The sequence below is a fragment of the Amblyraja radiata genome, chromosome 7 (assembly GCF_010909765.2).
Source record: "Amblyraja radiata isolate CabotCenter1 chromosome 7, sAmbRad1.1.pri, whole genome shotgun sequence".
NCBI lineage: Eukaryota > Metazoa > Chordata > Chondrichthyes > Rajiformes > Rajidae > Amblyraja > Amblyraja radiata.
In genome coordinates this window covers 87133011-87153540 of record NC_045962.1, presented here as the reverse complement: position 1 = coordinate 87153540, position 20530 = coordinate 87133011, and the positions used below count along the sequence as shown (strand labels likewise).

The following is a 20530-nucleotide window of genomic DNA, read 5'->3' as shown; positions in this document are numbered from 1 at the left end:
TATGTCGTTATTTTATTACATAATATAAAACATGAAAAGATGTAAAATACACCCTGACACATATTATCTTCTATTATTAGGAGGCAGCAGTGTATCCCGGGTTATCATGCAGAGTGCTATTGTCACTTCTGCAACATAACAACAATAAATCAAGCGATAGCAAAGTCTAGAAGGAAGAAAGGTAATGATAGGACTCAAACAACAAATCGTTTTACTTATGGTCATATGATGTTACTTTGAAAAATGATACGATATATTTGAGGATGTTGATTTATTTTACTTTTCATTCCGTTTCTGTTTTATTTTTCCTCTTTCAATTGAGTTCAAGACGCTGAAAAGCCTGAAGCAGGTGAACCTCCTCAAGAGGCAGTTCCTGATGGTGAAGCAGATGAGCCGGCCCCAAAGAGACTGTTTCGATCCATGACAAGTCATAGTCAACAAACAGCAACTGTCGAGCACACTGACCGCAGGCATGTCCTACCAGCGCATTGCATCATCTGTAAAGGTTCAAAGTACACAAAAGAAATAAACACGGGAAAAAGAAATATGGAGAAATTAATGCAATGTGAAACAAAACAAGGTGGCCAATTAATGACTGCTGCAACCATGAAGAAAGATGAGGCATTGTTGTTACACATAAGAGATAGAGACCTTGTAGCTCTTGAAGCAAGATACCATAAATCATGCTACCAGAGATACACCAGAGTTGTCATTGATTTTGCACAAGATTGTAAACAAGATAATCAGCAGCAGGTGTATGAGAAGTCCTACTCTAGTTTCTGCAAGAGAGTCATCGAGAAGAGAATCATCCACGGCAAAGACATTTTAAGACTTGCTAAACTGAACAGACTTTTCATAAGTGAAGTTCGAGAAGTTGAGGGCTTGGATGCATCATCTCACAAGACAGGCCGCCTGAAGGCAAGGTTGAAGAGATCCCACCCTCTCTTATGTTTCACAAGGCCATTTAGGCAAGTGGAAAGTGAAATTGTATTTGTTGAATCACTTGCTGTTGAAGAGCTGGTTGAAGGTGTTGTGGAAGATAATTCAACCGAGGACAGTGACAGCAGCGCGATTGTCGGTGACAACCAACAAGAAGGATCATCGCCCCATCACCTCAGAGAAATGTTTCATGCAACCCAGATAGTTCAGAATAGCATCATCAACTCAACAAACCACATCCAATGGCCCCCGACTTCTGAAGACACTACATTACATACAGCCAAACAGATTGTCCCAGATGACCTTTACAACGTTTTGGCATGGACCACTGGAGCAAGCAATGAGCCCAAAGAATCTGGTAAAGTTGATGTGCCTGACGAGATGCATCACCGTCTGCTGTCAATCGCCCAGGATATCATGTACCTGAAATCCGAAGGAAGAAACACACAGCCCTCTCCATGGCAGTCAGACATTTAACAGGCTCAGCGAGGTTAATTGAGCTGCTCAATGGGTTTGGCCATTGTTCATCAAATTCATTTACCTTAGAACATGACACTGCACTGGCAAAGAGGCAGATAGAACAGGGGATTGGCCTACTTCCAGCTGAGGCTCAAACAACCTGCACCAGGTTTGTATGGGACAACAATGATATTGGGGAAGAAACAATTCGTGGAAAGGGAACCACACACAATACGAATGGCATTCTTCTTCAGTGGAGCCCATCTACCACCTCTGAATCAACCCAGTCATCGCAGCCTGTGCCCAGTGCAAGAGATAGACAATGATCTGTCCAGCCTCCATCTCCTAACATCAAGAAATATCTTGGGAGCAAAAATATTGGACCAAAAGCTTATGGCGATAAGGTTGATCTTGTGGACAGACATTATCGATCAGTCCAAAGTTCTGCAAGAACACTTGATCGTGTGATGAAATTGGTGGATTCATCTGAGAGGATCTTCCCTGGATGGACAGGCTGCAACACTCTTCTACAGAATGATATTCCAGGAATGTGTAACATCAGCTATCTACCAATTATAGATGCCAGTCCAACTGAGTATGACACTGTCTTCACCGTTCTTGAGAAGTCTCTTGAAATTGCCGATGCCTTGAAGCAAGAACAAGTGGTTGTAGTGTTTGATCAAGCCATATACTCTAAACCTTAGCAGATCAGATGGAGTAATGAGAGATTTTCTGATCGGATAGTTCTCCGTCTTGGTGCTTTCACACTTCTTTAACCATGTTAGCTTGTATCGGTAAACGATTCAGAGATGCAGGTCTTGAGAACTTGGTGACAGAAGCAGGGATCGTGGCACTGGGATCTTTGAATGGCGCAATGAACGGGCACAATACAATCGAAGTGTCCGCATGCACAAGTGTGTGGTGGAAGCAATGGAACGCGTCCGCTGGCAGAGTTTCCTTGAATCCCTTACAGAAGAGGATAAACACCAAAGCACAAACATTGATGAGCAGACTGAATGCATCCTTTCCAAAAGAGGCTTTCACAGAACTTGTATCGTCAGATGAATTTCAGAAGATGACTACAATGTATGATGAGTTTGTCAACAGTCGGGCGAATAATCCAACATTCAATGTATGGTCTTCTTACATTGAGATGGTACAAGTGATGCTACTGTTCCTCAGAGCAACCAGGGAATGGAAGTGGGACTTGCATCTCTCAGCGATTAGGTCATTTATTCCATGGTTGTTTACCTACGATCACATGAACTATGCCCGTTACCTGCCAGCCTATTGGCTTGAGATGTGTGATCTCCCATCATCTCATCCTGCTGTCCACCAAGAGTTCATGAAAGGTCATTTTGCTGTACAGAGGCAGGCTGATCATGGATTTTCACAAGTAGCATGTGATCAAGCCATAGAGCAGACCTGCAACCGAGACACAAAAACAAAAGGAGGCATAGTGGGATTCTCAACTCGCAAAGGAGCTGTCTCAAGATGGATTTTGTCACAGCCCGAAAGAGCCACTATTTCCAGGAAATGGCAGGAATAGACCAGATGACAAGGGGTCGCAAGGACTTGCAGCAGTGGCGAATAAAGAGAGATGAAGAGGATGTCTGCAAGGTTATATCTGTCCTTGAGTCTATCATTAATCCCTTTGAGGACATCCAAGACCAATTGGTCCACATAGCATCTGGATGTGTTGCTTCCAAGGATGTAACTGAGGATTACATCAGTGCGTGGGAGAAGGGAGATGCAGCTTTCATCACATACTCCAAAGATCATCTCCAGGGCAGTGAAGAAACGTTCAAGCCGCTAAAGAAGGAGAAAACAAAGACTTTCCAGTCAATGAATAAGTCAACTCAGTCTAAAATCAAAGGAAAGGAAGTGGTGTTAAAGGCTGACAGAAATCTGTTCCACAGACTAGTTATCATTGCTAATGTAGGGAAGCTTGATATCTGTAACATGCTGACATACAACTTGGGCCCTCTTCCTCTCTCACTTGCACGTCCAGATGGATCACTTAACAATACAACAAAATCATCCTTGCTGCACTACATTGAATCGCAAGTACAACCATCTCCCCAAGTTGACATTCTGCCAGGGACCATCTGGATTGTAGACGGCATGGCTATGGTGCAAGAACTGTCCTTGAGAAGTATTCCTTCAACATTTGGCAAGCTAGCTGATAACCTTCTGAAACAACTGGTTGAGTTGGCCCTCGGTGTCCGAAGTAATGTTATCCACTTTGTTGTTGATACTTACAGGAAAGATAGCATTAAGAATGCTGAGAGAGGGAGACGCTCCGTGGCTGGAAGCTTAATCACCAAAATATACAGTGGAGACCAGCAAGTACCTCACCAATGGAAAACATTTCTTGCATGTGGTGACAACAAATCAGAGCTTATCAGGTTCCTTTTTCAAACTTGGCAAAACAAACCACCTGCATGCCTGAAGAATGTGACAGTGTTTGTTGCTCATGATGGGGAGTGTCACGAGTTGACAGATGACAATGGGCAAATGAGTGCTCGCTTGGTACCAGAACTGGAGTGCAACCATGAAGAAGCAGACACTCGTCTTTTCCTTCATTGTCAGTATGCTGCTAGTCATCAACCGTCAACTTCAACGGATACAGCTAGATACCCAATCCTAATCAGGAGTCCTGACACAGATGTGTTTGTGATTGGAGTCGCTGTGTCACAACATATTGGAGCAGACTTATTATTGCACACTGGAAAAGGCAACAATAGAAGGAGTATGAGTCTATCAAAGATTAGCTCATATCTGGGACCAGCTGTCACCAAAGCTTTGATATCTTTGCACTGTTTCACAGGCTGCGATTCAGTTAGCTCATTTCATGGAAAATCCAAATCCAATGCCTTCAAATTGCTTGCAAGTGACATAGCTACCCAGGCCACCTTTCATGAAATGGGAAGCTCATTCACAGTCAGTGATGAATTGGTGAAAGGTGTAGAGAAATTTGTTTGCAAGTTATATGGGCAGGGCTGTGAGGAAGTAGATGAAGCTACATACAACCTGTTCCTTATGTTAACAAAATCAGAGGCTCGTCTTCCACCCACCGCAGACTCACTCAGAAAGCATGTCCTGAGAGCAAATTACCAGGCTGCTATACATTTAAAATGTCTGGAACAGTTTCCACAAATTCCCAGTCCAAAGGGACATGGGTGGAAAATTGTAGGTGGTGAATTGGACATTGACTGGGGTGATCTGCCTCCAGCCCCAAACACCTTGCTAGAATTAACATACTGTTCGTGCAACAAAACAAACTGTGAGAAATCGAGTGCAGGGAAAGGAAGCTGCTCATGTCAATGGCATGGTGTGCCATGTACAGATTTATGTAAGTGTGTTGACTGCAGAAACTCTATTACTGCAAAAGACTTTGAATCTGATGAAGAATATTCAGATGAAGATCAGATGTAATGTGAACAAAATAAATTGTATTCTCAATCAATTGTATAATGATTCTATTGGATTCAAAATCAATTGTATAATGATTCTATAAAGTTTTATTTTAATGTGGATCGTTTCACTGTTTATTTGGTCAAATTATTTAAACAATGAGTGAATTACTTATGATAATGGCGTGCCGGTGAATGACTGCGACAATCCACCCACCGATCCACACATGCATACATACGCACACATACATACATACGCACACTTCCATGCATGCAAACGCACACATACATGCATCCGCACACACATAAATCCGCACACATCCACACATCCATTCACACACAGACATACATGTACACATCCAAACATACATGCACACATACATCCATCCACACGTACATACACACAGCCACAGGGGGGGGGGGGCTATAACATAAATATAAGCTCATTGTAGCTTAAAATGAATATTCATCAAGTAAACATCAGAGTATTCGATTCTTGGCCAGGATTTGACATTTACATCAGAAATAAGACAGGTCTCTTACAGGTCTTGCACTGCTCCAGTCCCACTATGGCCATCACCCCCACTCTGCACACTGGCAGTCAGTGGGGTTCAGTAAAGGAAGGAACCCACAAGAACTGCCCTAATCCATTAATTAGGCTGGTTCAGTAGCAGGACCTCTGCGACAGTGTAATTAAAAAAAACACACTCAAAATTATATTCATCATATTATCTTTATATAATATAATTATACTTAATTATATATGATTACATTCATATTTACAGGTTACATCTATATATATATATATATATATATATATAACCTGTAAATATGAATGTAATCATATATAATTAAGTATAATTATATTATATAAAGATAATTATATATATATATATATATATATATATATTGGTATAATAATATATAGTTTAAATGGACTGCAATACGGGAATAGGCTGCCCATGGTGTAATATGGGCATTGGCCACTAGATCGCTTATTTTCCCGATCTCATTTTCTAATTAGTTTAATTAATTAATGTGCAACTTTCGGCAATGACGAGTTATGACTTCCGTCTCAATTATATTTCATCCAAATCTGTGGAAAATATCATCTAGTTTGGCGACTTAGGTCACGTAATCCTATTTCTAGACACATTTTTGATGCTCGGCCCACAGCAATTGACAGCAGACAGTGATGCATCTCGTCAGGCACATCAACTTTACCAGATTCTTTTGGCTCATTGCTTGCTCCAGTGGTCCATGCCAAAAAGTTGTTAAGGTCATCTGGGACAATCTGTTTGGCTGTATGTAATGTAGTGTCTTCAGAAGTCGGGGGCCATTGGATGTGGTTTGTTGAGTTGATGATGCTATTCTGAACTATCTGGGCTGTATGAAACATTTCTCTGAGGTGATGGGGCGATGATCCTTCTTGTTGGTTGTCACCGACAATCGCGCTGCTGTCACTGTCCTCGGTTGAATTATCTTCCACAACACCTTCAACCAGCTCTTCAACAACAAGTGATTCAACAAATACAATTTCACTTTCCACTTGCCTAAACGGCCTTGTGAAACATAAGAGAGGGTGGGATCTCTTCAACCTTGCCTTCAGGCGGCCTGTCTTGTGAGATGATGCATCCAAGCCCTCAACTTCTCGAACTTCACTTATGAAAAGTCTGTTCAGTTTAGCAAGTCTTAAAATTTCTTTGCCGTGGATGATTCTCTTCTCGATGACTCTCTTGCAGAAACTAGAGTAGGACTTCTCATACACCTGCTGCTGATTATCTTGTTTACAATCTTGTGCAAAATCAAGGACAACTCTGGTATATCTCTGGTAGCATGATTTATGGTATCTTGCTTCAAGAGCTACAAGGTCTCTATCTCTTATGTGTAACAACAATGCCTCATCTTTCTTCATGGTTGCAGCAGTCATTAATTGGCTACCTTGTTTTGTTTCACATTGCATTAATTTCTCCATATTTCTTTTTCCCGTGTTTATTTCTTTTGTGTACTTTGAACCTTTACAAATGATGCAATGCGCTGGTAGGACATGCCTGCGGTCAGTGTGCTCGACAGTTGCTGTTTGTTGACTATGACTTGTCATGGATCGAAGCAGTCTCTTTGGGGCCGGCTCATCTGCTTCACCATCAGGAACTGCCTCTTGAGGAGGTTCACCTGCGTCAGGCTTTTCAGCGTCTTGAACTCAATTGAAAGAGGAAAAAGAAAACAGAAAAGGAATGAAAAGTAAAATAAATCAACATCCTCAAATATATCGTATCATTTTTCAAAGTAACATCATATGACCATAAGTAAAACGATTTGTTGTTTGAGTCCTATCATTACCTTTCTTCCTTCTAGACTTTGCTATCGCTTGATTTATTGTTGTTATGTTGCAGAAGTGACGATAGCACTCTGCATGATAACCCGGGATACACTGCTGCCTCCTAATAATAGAAGATAATATGTGTCAGGGTGTATTTTACATCTTTTCATGTTTTATATTATGTAATAAAATATCGACATATCAATGAGGTAATTAAACATGTATGCATGTCCAGGTAGATGGGATGGCAAGTCTGCAAATTATCAAATTAGTGTTCATTAAAGCACAGTGAATGTCCACACAAAACACTTTTGTGTGGACAGACTCTGAAGAGTGGAGGGGCAGAAGCTGCAGAAGAAAAAAATCATATTAATTAGGATTGCATGGACTTCGATTCATAAAATGTCATCTCTTCTTAATGTCAATGAGACTGACACTGTAATTTACAGCCATAGATAAGACCAAGCTTAAGTGCAGGAGCAGAGGGTGCAGAATAGATAGAGAAAGAAACATCTCATAGTACTTGGGTCTGCATGGACTTCAATTCATAAAGTGTCAACCTCTATTTAATGTCAATGAGACTTACACTGTAATTTACTACAATTGATAAGTTATTTCAAGTTTCAGTAGAGGCTACAAAAATAAAAATCTCATAGTCATTAAGTCTGCATGGACTTCAATTCTTAACATTTAAACCTCTTCTTAATGTTAATGAGAATAACACTGTTACCATAGAAAAAACTAGTTCAAGTTCACATATCACCAGTTCATTTCTATAGAAAAATCAACCATTTCTCACTGCAATGGAAGCCTATAAAATATCCCTCCGTTTTTCTCCCGTTGTCGGGGTCTGAAAACGACCGCTACAGACGGCACTAAGAACAGCCTCCCCCCCCCCCCCCCTCCCCCCGCCCGCGGAGATGATCCGCGGCTCCGCGTTCGCGAATCGGCCGTTTATTGAGACCGCGGCTTCACTTTACCGCGAGTACCTAGGCCCCACGGTCAGAGCAATTTTTCCCGGTAAGTTTTCGCAGGCAGCTCCGAGATTATCTGTTAAAGACTTATTACTCTACTACAAGCTGGCATTAGTGACAATGTTTAATTGACTGTGTTATGGAAACATATAGTTTAGGCCCTCAATTTCATGAATGAATGAATGAATGAATGTATGAATGAATGAAGGAATGAAGGAATGAAGGAATGAAGGTATGAAGGTATGAAGGAATGAATAAGGAATGAATGCATTTATTCACATTATAAAAGGGTGCAATTAAATTAATTAAAGTCCATACAGATAGATTTTCATAAATTCAGACTTTAGTCTTACTTTTCAGTTAGAGTTGATTCATGGGGGCCTTCTTTGTGTTGGAGCACTTCTGCAGCGACTTTGCTTTCAAGGCTTTCTTGCACTTCCATCCACTTAGCAGCACATTATTCAGCCTTTTTAATGCTTTTCTTACTAAATACAATTAACCTGCTGCAAGTTTCCACGACATGTATTCCACAGAAAAACAAATCGGAATCTCCAGTAAAACAGGCATCTGTGGAGGCAGCCTCAGCCATGTTGTGTGCTAGCCTGAAGCAAAGCGTGTGATTGGCCAACTGGCAGACAAATCAATGTTAAACATGCTTTGATTGGACAAAAAATTTCCCGACATTTTTCTGTTTTTTCTCTAATTTAATAAAAATGTGCAAGTCTTCTTCATATCGAGTTTCAGGGGTGATTTATATAATTTATTTTACACAATATGTGAAAATTTAATGTAGTTTGGTGACTTGGGTCACGAAACTGCAGAATAAAATTCCTCGGCCCACAGCCTAATACGGTGATTGCACGAAAGGTCACTGGGTCATAGGTCTTCACGCACGGAGCCGCATAATCCAACTGGAGGACAGGCGTCACTTCCGGTACATGTTATTAATGCTGGAAACGCGTACTTTCAAACCTGTTAAAAACCGCTAAAACGGTTAATTTTTGCGCTGTAAATGACTGTGCAAGTCGGGGTGACCGTGAGACACAGCTATCCTACTTTAGAGTTCCAAAGATTAAGAAAAATGAAGGTAAAGAGAAGAGAGAGCTGAAGGGGCAACAACAGTGGAAGTGGTTGACGAACATTGGCGGTGCAGATATAAAGATAGAAAATATCGGGAATTATCGCGTTTGCTCACTGCATTTCATCAAAAGTAAGGAATTATTGATGTTTTTTCTTTATTCATTTGTTATATAAAAAGTTTTAAAAGTGAAAAATCCATCAGTAAAATTGCATAATCGCCCATGGTTCTCAGGTGGGTTTTAACATGCAAAAAGAAAACGCTTCTGAAGCTAAATTTACCATTTAAATAATCGTAAACCATAAATGCGTTTTGAAATAAATTTTACTCAGATGCAAGCTAAGGAATGGGATAATTGTCAGCTGTTAATTGGACATAATCAACTTCAGCAAATTTACAATATCTTTGAAAGGGAGTGGGTTAAATAAGTAGTAGTTTGGGTGATTGTGCAGGCTTTAAACAAGAAACATTGAGAAATATATTTTGGCAAATAATAAAATGTCCTGACAGCTTAAACACCCACTCCCTTTCAAAGATATTGTAAATTTGCTGAAGTTGATTATGTCCAATTAACAGCTGACAATTATCCCATTCCTTAGCTTGCATCTGAGTAAAATTTATTTCAAAACGCATTTATGGTTTACGATTATTTAAATGGTAAATTTAGCTTCAGAAGCGTTTTCTTTTTGCATGTTAAAACCCACCTGAGAACCATGGGCGATTATGCAATTTTACTGATGGATTTTTCACTTTTAAAACTTTTTATATAACAAATGTTGTTGTCCCTTCAGCTCTCTCTTCTCTTTACCTTCATTTTCCTTAATCTTTGGAACTCTAAAGTATGATAGCTGTGTCTCACGGTCACCCCGACTTGCACAGTTATTTACAGCGCAAAAATTAACCGTTTTAGCGGTTTTTAACAGGTCTGAAAGTACGCGTTTCTAGCATTAATAACATGTACCGGAAGTGACGCCTGTCCTCCAGTTGGATTTTGCGGCTCCGTGCGTGAAGAACTATGACCCAGTGACCTTTCGTGCAATCACCCTATAGAGGGAGTACAGAGAAGGTTCACCAGACTGATTCCTGGGATGTCAGGACTTTCATATGAAGAAAGACTGGCTAGACTCGGTTTGTACTCGCTAGAATTTAGAAGATTGAGGGGGGATCTTATAGAAACTTACAAAATTCTTAAGGGGTTGGACAGGCTAGATGCAGGAAGATTGTTCCCGATGTTGGGGAAGTCCAGAACAAGGGGTCACAGTTTAAGGATAAGGGGGAAATCTTTTAGGACCGAGATGAGGAAAACATTTTTCACACAGAGAGTGGTGAATCTCTGGAATTCTCTGCCACAGAAGGTAGTTGAGGCCAGTTCATTGGCTATATTTAAGAGGGAGTTAGATGTGGCCCTTGTGGCTAAAGGAATCAGGGGGTATGGAGAGAAGGCAGGTACAGGATACTGAGTTGGATGATCAGCCATGATCATATTAAATGGCGGTGCAGGCTCGAAGGGCCGAATGGCCTACTCCTGCACCTATTGTCTATGTTTCTATGTTCCCTACGTTCATTTGTCCATGTCCTTATCACTTTCTTTTCTGGCTTACTTCTCTTAAATTTGGTCTTATACACTGGAATCATGTGCACAATATTATGATCAGAATTCAATATGGGTGGCTTACACTTGGATGCATAAACCCCTTTGACATTTACAAAACATTTGTCCAAGATATTGTCTTTTCTCAAGTCAAGTCAAGTTTATTTGTCACATACACATACGAGTTGTGCAGTAAAATGAAAAGTAGCAATGCTCGCGGACTTTGTGCAAAAAGACAAACAAACAAACAACCAAACAAACTACAGGTTCACAACCTTTTATCCGAAATTCTGGAAACCCAATAGCTCCGAAACCCCGACATTTTTTCCAGGATGTCGTCTGCACACCAAAGCTCGCGTTTGGCGCCAAACTTGACACGCCAAAGCTCGCGTTTGCCGCCAAACGCACGTCGCCTCTGCTGCTCACGGATATTTTGTTTATTTTTTGCTGTTTTTTTTTTTTACTTTGAAGACTGTGAAAATGTCAGAAAGAGCTGCAGATTCCCCTATGGATAACAGGGAGAAGCCGAAAAGGAAAACATTATCGATAGCACAGAAAATAGAGTTATTGCAGAAGCTTGATCGTGGTGTATCTGTGCGGCATCTTACTGAAGATTATGGTGTGGGAACTACCACCATACACGACCTAAAGAAACAGAAACATAAGTTGTTGAAGTTTTACAGTGAAAGTGATGACCAGAAACTAATGAAATATAGGAAAACGCTGCATAGGGCTAAAAACGAAGATCTTGACCGTGTGGTGATGGAGTGGATTCGACAACGAAGAAGTGAGCGTATGCCACTGACTGGTTTAATGGTAATGAAACAAGCTAGAAAATACCATGAAGAACTGAACATTGGAGGCGAGTGTGAATATTCAGAAGGTTGGCTGCAGAAATTTAAGAAGCGTCATGGTATAAAATATCTGAAAATCTGTGGTGTAAAAGCTTCTGCTGCTTATGATGCAGCTGAACGTTACATTGATGAATTTGCCAAGATGGTATCTGATGAAAAGCTTAGTCCGGAGCAAATATACAATGCTGATGAAACAGCTCTCTACTGGCGCTACGTCCCTAGAAAAACATTAACAACGGCTGATGAAAGAGCACCATCAGGCTTCAAGGACGCTAAGGACAGGGTGACTGTTCTTGGGTGTGTAAATGCTGCAAGCACACACATGTTAAAGTTGGCAGTGCTTGGAAAAAGCAAACGTCCAAGATGTTTTAAAGGTGTAACAAATCTACCTGTGCATTATTATGCAAACAAGAATGCATGGGTAACCAGAGAAATGTTTACCAATTGGTTCAATAACCATTTCGTACCAGCTGCACGAGCTCATTGTAGGAAAGCTGGACTGGTAGAAAACTGCAAAATTGTATTGCTCCTAGACAACTGTTCCGCACATCCCCCTGCTGAAGTTCTTGTGAAAAATAATGTTTTTGGCATTTATCTTCCCCCCAATGTGACATCTTTAATACAGCCTTGTGACCAAGGAATTTTGCGCTCAATGAAGACAATGTATAAAGACTTTTTTCTGAACTGCATGCTTGCTGCAGTCAACAGAGGCGTAGATATCAAAGACTTCCTGAAAGAGTTCACTCTTAAGGATGCCATTTATGCACTTGTTAATGCTTGGAAAGATGTAACTAAATCAACATTAAAAAATGCATGGCACAAACTTTGGCCTGCAACAATGTTCGATGAAAATGAGCCTTCAGATGAAGACTTTGAAGGATTCCGTGTCACTGACGAGAAGAAGATGATATCAAACCTCATTGCTTATGCCAAAAGTGTTGCAACAGAAAATGTAAATACGTTAGAGTCAGCTGATATCGAAGAAGTGCTGAATGTTGACAATGACGCACCTGTTGTGCATTCCTTGAGTGATGGAGAAATTGCTGAAATGGTGTTAGATAACAATAAGCATGAGGATAGCACAGGTAGTGATGAGGATGATGACATTGTGGACACAGGTGAAAAAATGCCCATAGATGATATGGTAAAACTGTGTGATCAGTTAATTGGTGGCATGGAACAACGTACATTTATCAGTGCCCATGAGATTATGGCAGTTTATTCAATCAAAGAGAGACTGCTTAGACAGAAACCTCCGTTAATGAGACAGATGACACTGGAGGAAGTCTTTAAGCCCGAGAACGATGGTCACGATGGGAACGATGGGAAGCACGAAGATGATGGTCACCATAATAACGATGACGACATTGATGTTTCTCCAGGATCCTCAAAATAGTTGTTTTGTGCTTTTACTGCATGTAAGTATGTTTTCATGTGTTTAGCTTAGTTTGAGCCAGTTTTTGTTTAAAGTTTTACTTAATGTTTTATCTTTTTTTAAATTATTTATTCGGGGGATTCTTGAATCCCGCGAGCTAGGCCACCTAAGGCCATGTAGCCCCGCTAAGGTGACAAGAGAGCGCTACCTCCCTCACCGAGTAACTGCCGGGATCGAGGCGCAAACTCGCAACCTTGCGGCCACGAGCCGGGCACTCTACCACTGAGCCCCCTGTAATGTTTTATCTAAAAAACTTTAAAATCTACGCTAAAAATCTTCCATTCCGAAATCCGAAAAATTCCGAAATCCGAAAGGTGTCTGGTCCCAAGGCTTTCGGATAAAAGGTTGTGAACCTGTACAAACAGAATGTAACAGAATCACATATTCTTTTTTTAAATTAAATATTGTGGGCGGAAGGAAAAAGGGAAAAAAACAGCAATTTAAAAAAAAAGCAGTAGACTGGTATGGTAAGGTTAGTCCCTGGTGAGATAGGAGTTTACAGTCCTAATGGCCACTGGGAAGAAACTCCTTCTCAATCTCCCCGTTCTCACAGCATGGCAACGGAGGCGTTTGCCTGACCGTAGCAGCTGGAACAGTCCGTTGCAGGGGTGGAAGGGGTCTCCCATGATCTTGTTGGCTCTGGAGTTGCACCTCCTGATGCAGGGGGGCGAGTGTAGTTCCCATAGTGCGTTCGGCCGAGAGACAAAGGCCAATAATCTACAGAAACAAAAGCCTAGGTTTCAGGGCACACATATCATACTATGTACAGACTTTACAGATGGGACTGGTTAGAAGACGTTTTAAACGTTTTAAAACTAGGCACAGACAGAGCAGACTGGAATGTGGTGCACAGCAGAGCAGCCCTCATGCACCTCCCACTATTTGATTTAATATTTAACTTGTGTTGGGAATTTTGCTGATCAAAATAATTTCTACTTTTTTTTTCTTTTTTTTTCTTTTTTTTAAATATTTTATTTTATTAGAAGTAAGTACAGTCATATGGCACCAAAGTGCCTAATATATATTTTCATAATACATTTTATGTACAACTTCTTTTTTTTTTTTTTGTTACACTGAAAAAAGATTAGAATAAGAAAAAGAAGTTAGATAGTAAAGGATAGAAAGATGTGAAATATATAGTGTGTGAAAAAAGAAAACGAGTAAATGAAGAAAGTTGAGAGAGAGTAGAGAAAATAAAATAAAATAAAAAAGAAAAGGAGATCATTATTTATAATCTTGACCAATCCTCGTCCAGTCCTGAAACAGTTATTTTTTACAATTGTGTTGCACCATATGATTCCAAAAAAACGACGAATGGAGACCAACTCGTTATGAATTGGTCTGATTTATCCATTAGGAGGAATCGCATTTCCTCAAGATGAGCGGTGTCCAACATACTTGCAATCCACATTTTAAGCGTTGGTATTGATGTACCCTTCCAAAATTTAAGAATTAATTTTTTTGCTATTATTAAACCATAATTAAGGAATAGATTTTGAGATGTGTTCAATTTATTCCCATCTTCCATTACGCCAAATATAATCATTTCAGTATTAGGTTCCATTCTTGTCTTGAATAATTTTGTAAATATTTCAAAAATATAATTCCAGAATCTATAAAGTTTTATGCAGGAAACTAAGGAGTGTGTTATAGTTGCCTTTTGGGCTAGACATTTATCACAAGTGGCGGATATATTTGGATAAAATTTGTTCAATCTTGTTTTTGAATAATATAATCTATGTACAATTTTAAATTGAATTAGATTATGTCTTACATTAATTGAACATTTGTGAATATATATCAGGTATTTTTCCCATTTAACCTTCGTAATTTTTATCATTAGTTCCCGTTCCCACTCTTCTCTAAGTACCTCTGTCGATGGTAGGTCTATATTTAGAATACTATTATATAAATATGATATTAATTTTTGTGAGTCAGCTTCAATATTCATTGCTTCTTCCAATAAGTCTGGAGTTACTTTTTGATATCCTTGTATATATTTTTTCACGAAATCGCAAATCTGAAGATATTTAAAATATTGGTTGTTTTTCAATTTAAATTTTAATTGTAGTTGTTGGAATGATAGTAAGTTTCCCATTTTGTACATATCCCCGATCCTTCTAATTCCGAGACTTTCCGAAACTAGGCACAGACAGAGCAGACTGGAATGTGGTGCACAGCAGAGCAGCCCTCATGCACCTCCCACTATTTGATTTCATATTTAACTTGTGTTGGGCATTTTGCTGATCAAAATAATTTCTACTTTTTTTTTCTAAAACTACAAATAGAAACTTGTTTCTACTTAATGCTGCTCAGTGGGTTTTTTTTTCTTTACATTTTTCAGATGCCTCAGAAGAAGAAATGCATAATTGCCAAACCAAATGTCCAGCCTGGCAAAGCTAGAGCTTACCTTGAAGTGAATTTCTCTGTCCTGCCCGAGTCTAAGAGGGATCTTAAAAATGGACACATCTTTTACTTGTACACCTCGTTTGGTAAAAGTCTGTCTGAAACTGAGGGACGGCTGAGTTCACATTTCTCTTTGTCGGATGAAGAAGGCTATTCATTTGGTGCTGTTAACTCAAGGGTGAGGGGTCTTGTTAACCGGAGGGCTTTGTTTAAGTTTAAAAAACTCTGCAATCCCAAGGAACTTGGAACATTTATGAAAATTTGTGATGGAACTTTTAAACTTCCAGAAGGCAGTCAACACATTTCTTTAGATGACATTCCACTGCCTGGTGCTCAAGATCCTGAATCCTTGACATCTGCCGAAATCCAAGTGCCCATATTTCAAGACACTGAGGACATGGGCGATGACAGTCACAGTCTGCATCCTCCACTGAATCTAGCTGCTGCCTCACCTGAATCAAGTCTCACACTAAGGGAACAGAAAATGAAGAAAAGACTAAACTTTATGTCTAGATCCAAGGTCGTTCTTACACGAAAGTATCACACAAGGGTCAGTGAACTTAGGGCACAGTTGAAAACTCCTAAACATGTAGTTAATCAAGCCTTAGAGATAAAGCAAAACCGAATAGATTTGAAGGACAGAAAGATTCAGGAACTCAAAACCAAATTACGTGGGACTACTTTGGCACGAGAGCTTGCTGAAACCAAGGCAGAGTTTTTGAAACTTAAAAAAGCACACAGAGAATTGCTCAAGTTTCGTGGCAGTAAGGGAAAGGGAGAAACTGTTTCAATTCATCAGTACAGAAAAGTTCAGGAAAAACTAAAGGACAGGGAAGAGGATGTGAAACTCCTCAAATTTGACAATATTGTCCTCAAAGAAGCAATCGAAACTCTGGAGGCAACATTACAAATTGACTGAATGTTCAAGAAGGATCTGCAGATGCTGGAAAATCAAAGGTAGACAAAAATGCTGGAGAAACTCAGCGGGTATAGTTATCCCTGAAATTCAGGGAAAACGACACCATAGATGCCTTGTCCATGGCCCGAAGCTTCTCTCAGCCGGTAATTATATTTTATTCACATTTTGTGGAATTTTGGAAACATTTGATTTTAATATCTGACCTTAAAATTAATATTTTTGTCTGAAATATTGACAATGAATTCATTGCTGTTGCAGGCTCTGCAGCACAAGGCATTCTTGGGCCACGCACATATGGGACTGATGGTGTTAAGGTTCGTTTTTACTTCAAACAGACAACAACACAAAAATTAGTGATAAAGCATTAAACTCTTTATTTCGCCAGGTGGGTGTGGCTGTAAACTCTTACTGTATGTAAAATACAGACTATAGGTTCACTCTATCCCCACACACAGAGGCAATGTTCAATCAGATATATTTATACCCCGATAATCAGCAATTCAGCAATACTTTACCTTACAGAGCATCTAGACCACCAGGGGCGCCGGGGACATGGCCAGCACTGCCGGCACTGCTCGTTTTTTCATCTTTTGTTATTTTTAACGTCTGTTAAGAGTTTGTTTTAATGTACTTCAGTTTGTTTTATGGGGGGGGGGGATCAGGGGAAACGTTTTATCAAGTTCATACCTTCCCGGAGATGTGATCACTTTTCGGATCACATTCGCCGGGCTCTGCGGTCTACCATCGGTGGAGCTGGGACCGCCTCGGAGTGTCGTGAGCCCCACACTGCACGGACTTAACATCGGAGTGGAACCCTTGCCTTGGATCGTTCCAACCGCAGCCTGCAGACTTACCATCAAGGAGTCACTGTGGTAGATGTTCACGTTAAAATGTGTTTTTGACTCTGTTGCTTTTAATTGTTTGACTGACCTGGCCAGTGAAATTCCTCGTCTGTTGTAAAACATAAATGGCGAATAAAGTCTGATTCTGATTATGATTGCACAGCATCTTGCCTGTTAAGATTGACAGGTTCTTCCGAGAGACGAAAGGTTAGCCCACATATAGTTGTGGTGAAGAAGCTGTTTAACTGCAGATTAAGCACTTGATTTTTTTTTTACCTTATTAACGCACATTATAATCTTATGGAGTAAAGAGTACGAGCCAAAGAGTACGAACCATTCTCCTGATGTTTATATCATAAAGGGAAAACAATCATGTCGTTGTGCTGTTATCTCGCTAGTGTTATGTAAGAATGGCAAAAACATGTTTTAGTTATAGTGCTGTAGCCTTGCTAGTGTAATAGGAGTAAGGTGAAAGCATCCACTTTATTGATTCTAAATCTACAGCTGAATCCATTTTGTAAATTTTAAATCTTTAAACTTTCTCAATGGGACCAAAACACCAGCAGGCTCACCAGCTATCTAATGTAGTAATACCTTTGGTGAATTGGATTTGAAATTCTTTTGTCACACACAGCTTGTGAAATATTTTAATTTGTTTGCCTTCCACTGGACAATAGAAGAGCGCCGGCCTGCGGCCTATAACAATAGACAATAGACGCAGGAGTAGGCCATTTGGCCCTTCGAGTCAGCACCGCCATTTAATGTGATCATGGCTGGTCATCCCCAATCAGTTCCCCAATCAGTTCCTGCCTTCTCCCCATATCCTCTGACTCCGCTATCAGCTCTCTTGAAAGCATCCAGAGAACCTGCTTCCACCGCCCTCTGAGGCAGAGAATTCCACACTCAGATTCAGATTCAGACTCACCATTCTCTATGAGAAAAAGTGTTTCCTCGTCTCCGTTCTAAATGGCTTACCCCTTATTCTTAAACTGTGGCCCCTGGTTCTGGACTCCGCCAACATCGGCAACATGTTTCCTGCCTCTAGCGTGTCCAAGCCCTTAACAATCCTATATGTTTCAATAAGATCCCCTCTCCTAAACTCCAGAGTGTACAAGCCCAGCTGCTCCATACTCTCAGCATATGACAGTCCTGCCATCCCGGGAATTAACCTTGTAAACCTACGCTGCACTCCCTCAATAGCAAGAATGTTCTTCCTCAAATTAGGGGACCAAAACTGCACACAATACTCCAGGTGTGGTCTCACTATGGCTCTGTACAACTGCAGAAGGACCTCTTTGCTCCTATATTCGATTCCTCGTCATAAAGGCCAACATGCCATTCGCTTTCTTCACTGCCTGTTGTACCTGCATGCTTACTTTCATAGACTGATGTACAAGGACCCCCAGATCCCTTGTACCTCCCCTTTTCCCAACTTGACGCCATTTAGATAGTAATTTGCCTTCCTGTTTTTGCTACCAAAGTGGATCTCACATTTATCTGCATTACACTTCAACTGCCATGCATCTGCCCACTTCCCCAACCTGTCCAAGTCACCCTGCATTCTCATAGCATCCTCCTCACAGTTCACACTGCCACCCAGCTTTGTGTCATCTGCAAATTTGCTAATGTTATTTTGAATCCCTTCATCCAAATCATTGATGTATATTGTAAATAGCTGCAGTCCCAGCACCGAGCCTTGCGGTATCCCACTAGTCACAGCCTGCCATTCTGAAAGGGACCCGTTAATCCCTACTCTTTATTTCCTGTCTGCCAACCACTTCTCTATCCATGTCAGCACTCTACCCCCAATACCATGTGCCCTAATTTTGCCCACTAACCTCCTATGTGGGACCTTATCAAATGCTTTCTGAAAGTCCAGGTACACTATGGAGAGAAGGCAGGTACAGGATACTGAGTTGGATGATCAGCCATGATCATATTGAATGGCGGTGCAGGCTCGAAAGGCTGAATGGCCTACTCCTGCACCTTTTTTCTATGTTTCTACTACATCCACTGGCTCTCCCTTGTCCATTTTCCTAGTTACATCTTCAAAAAATTCCAGAAGATTAGTCAAGCATGATTTCCCCTTCGTAAATCTATGCTGACTCGGACCGATCCTGTTACTGCTATCCAAATGTGCGGCTCTCTCAGCTTTTATAATTGACTCCAACATCTTCCCCACCGATGTCAGGCTAACTGGTTTATAATTCCCCGTTTTCACTCTCTCGCCTTTCTTAAAAAGTGGGATAACATTAGCTACCCTCGAATCCACAGGAACGGATCCTGAGTCTATAGAACATTGGAAAATTATCACCAATGCAGCAGTTGTACTTCTTTGCTTCCTGAACATCCTGAATCCGCGGTCTCCAGAATGAAAGTGCCGATTCACACAGAGAGTTGTGAGTCTGTGGAATTCTCTGGCTCCGAAGGTGCCGAAGACCAGTTCCCTGCATACATTCAAGAGAGAGAAATCCGGAGGAGGCGCTGTCCTGAACGGCTGCCTGTCCTGCAGCTGTCCGTTTTTTTTTCCCTTCTTTTTAATTATTTTTAGTACGTTGAGTGTGTAGTCAGGGGGCCTAATCTTTTTATGTGTGGGGGGTGGTGGGAGGGAAGGGGGAAACTGCTTTTCGAGTCCCTACCTGGTCGGAGGGGTTGCCTTCCTCCGAGCAGCGACTTCGACCTGTCCTTGCGGCCTACCAGCGGGTCCTGGAGCGACGTTTCCCTGAGGGGACCTGGCCAGAACATCGGCTTTGGCGGCGGCGCAGAACATCGGCTTTGTCGGCGGCGCAGCGCTGGAGCGCTATTGCGGAGCAGGCGATGCCTTTCCTGGGTCGCCGCGCTGGAACTCCAGTATGCTGGGACCGCCGATAAGAACATTGTGGAGCCGCGGTTCTGTGGAGCGGCCAGCTGCGACGCTGAACGTTACATCCCGGAACCTGGGATCTCTTGCTGAGATCGCCAGTGTGCGGAGCTCCGTCCGGCGCGGTCTGTTGGCTTGGAAGCCGCGGTCTCCGGTGGGAAGGCGGCCGTTCCTGGCACCCCAAGCCGCTGGGGGTTCTCCCGACGCCGGAGCACCATCACCCGGCGAGAACATCGGGCGCCGTGGCGGCGACTGTGGAGGCCTCAATAGGCCCGACTTTGGGTGGACAAGAGGATGGGGACTGGACTTTGTGCCTTCCCCCACAGTGGGAATCACTGTGGGGGGATGTTTTTGTGTTGAACTTCTTTTTGAATGCTATGTTGTATTTTTATTAGTGTGCTGCAAGGACATCAGAATTTCCCCTGAATAAGGGGATT

General features: G+C 41.3%; 1 protein-coding gene across 5 annotated transcripts in view; it reads left to right on the top strand.

Annotated features, from left to right (window-relative positions):
• The window catches only part of LOC116975624 (jerky protein homolog-like), a 28551-nt gene extending 11163 nt beyond the window's left edge, over positions 1 to 17388 (top strand). For all 5 annotated transcript variants that reach the window (XM_033024949.1, XM_033024948.1, XM_033024945.1 and 2 more), the window contains 2 exons: positions 11249 to 13049; positions 15411 to 17388. In XM_033024949.1, coding sequence (XP_032880840.1) covers positions 11249 to 13027 — 1779 coding nt within the window. In that variant the 3' untranslated portion in view covers positions 13028 to 13049; positions 15411 to 17388. The remainder of the gene's footprint in view (positions 1 to 11248; positions 13050 to 15410) is intronic.
• Positions 17389 to 20530: the final 3142 nt, after the last annotated feature.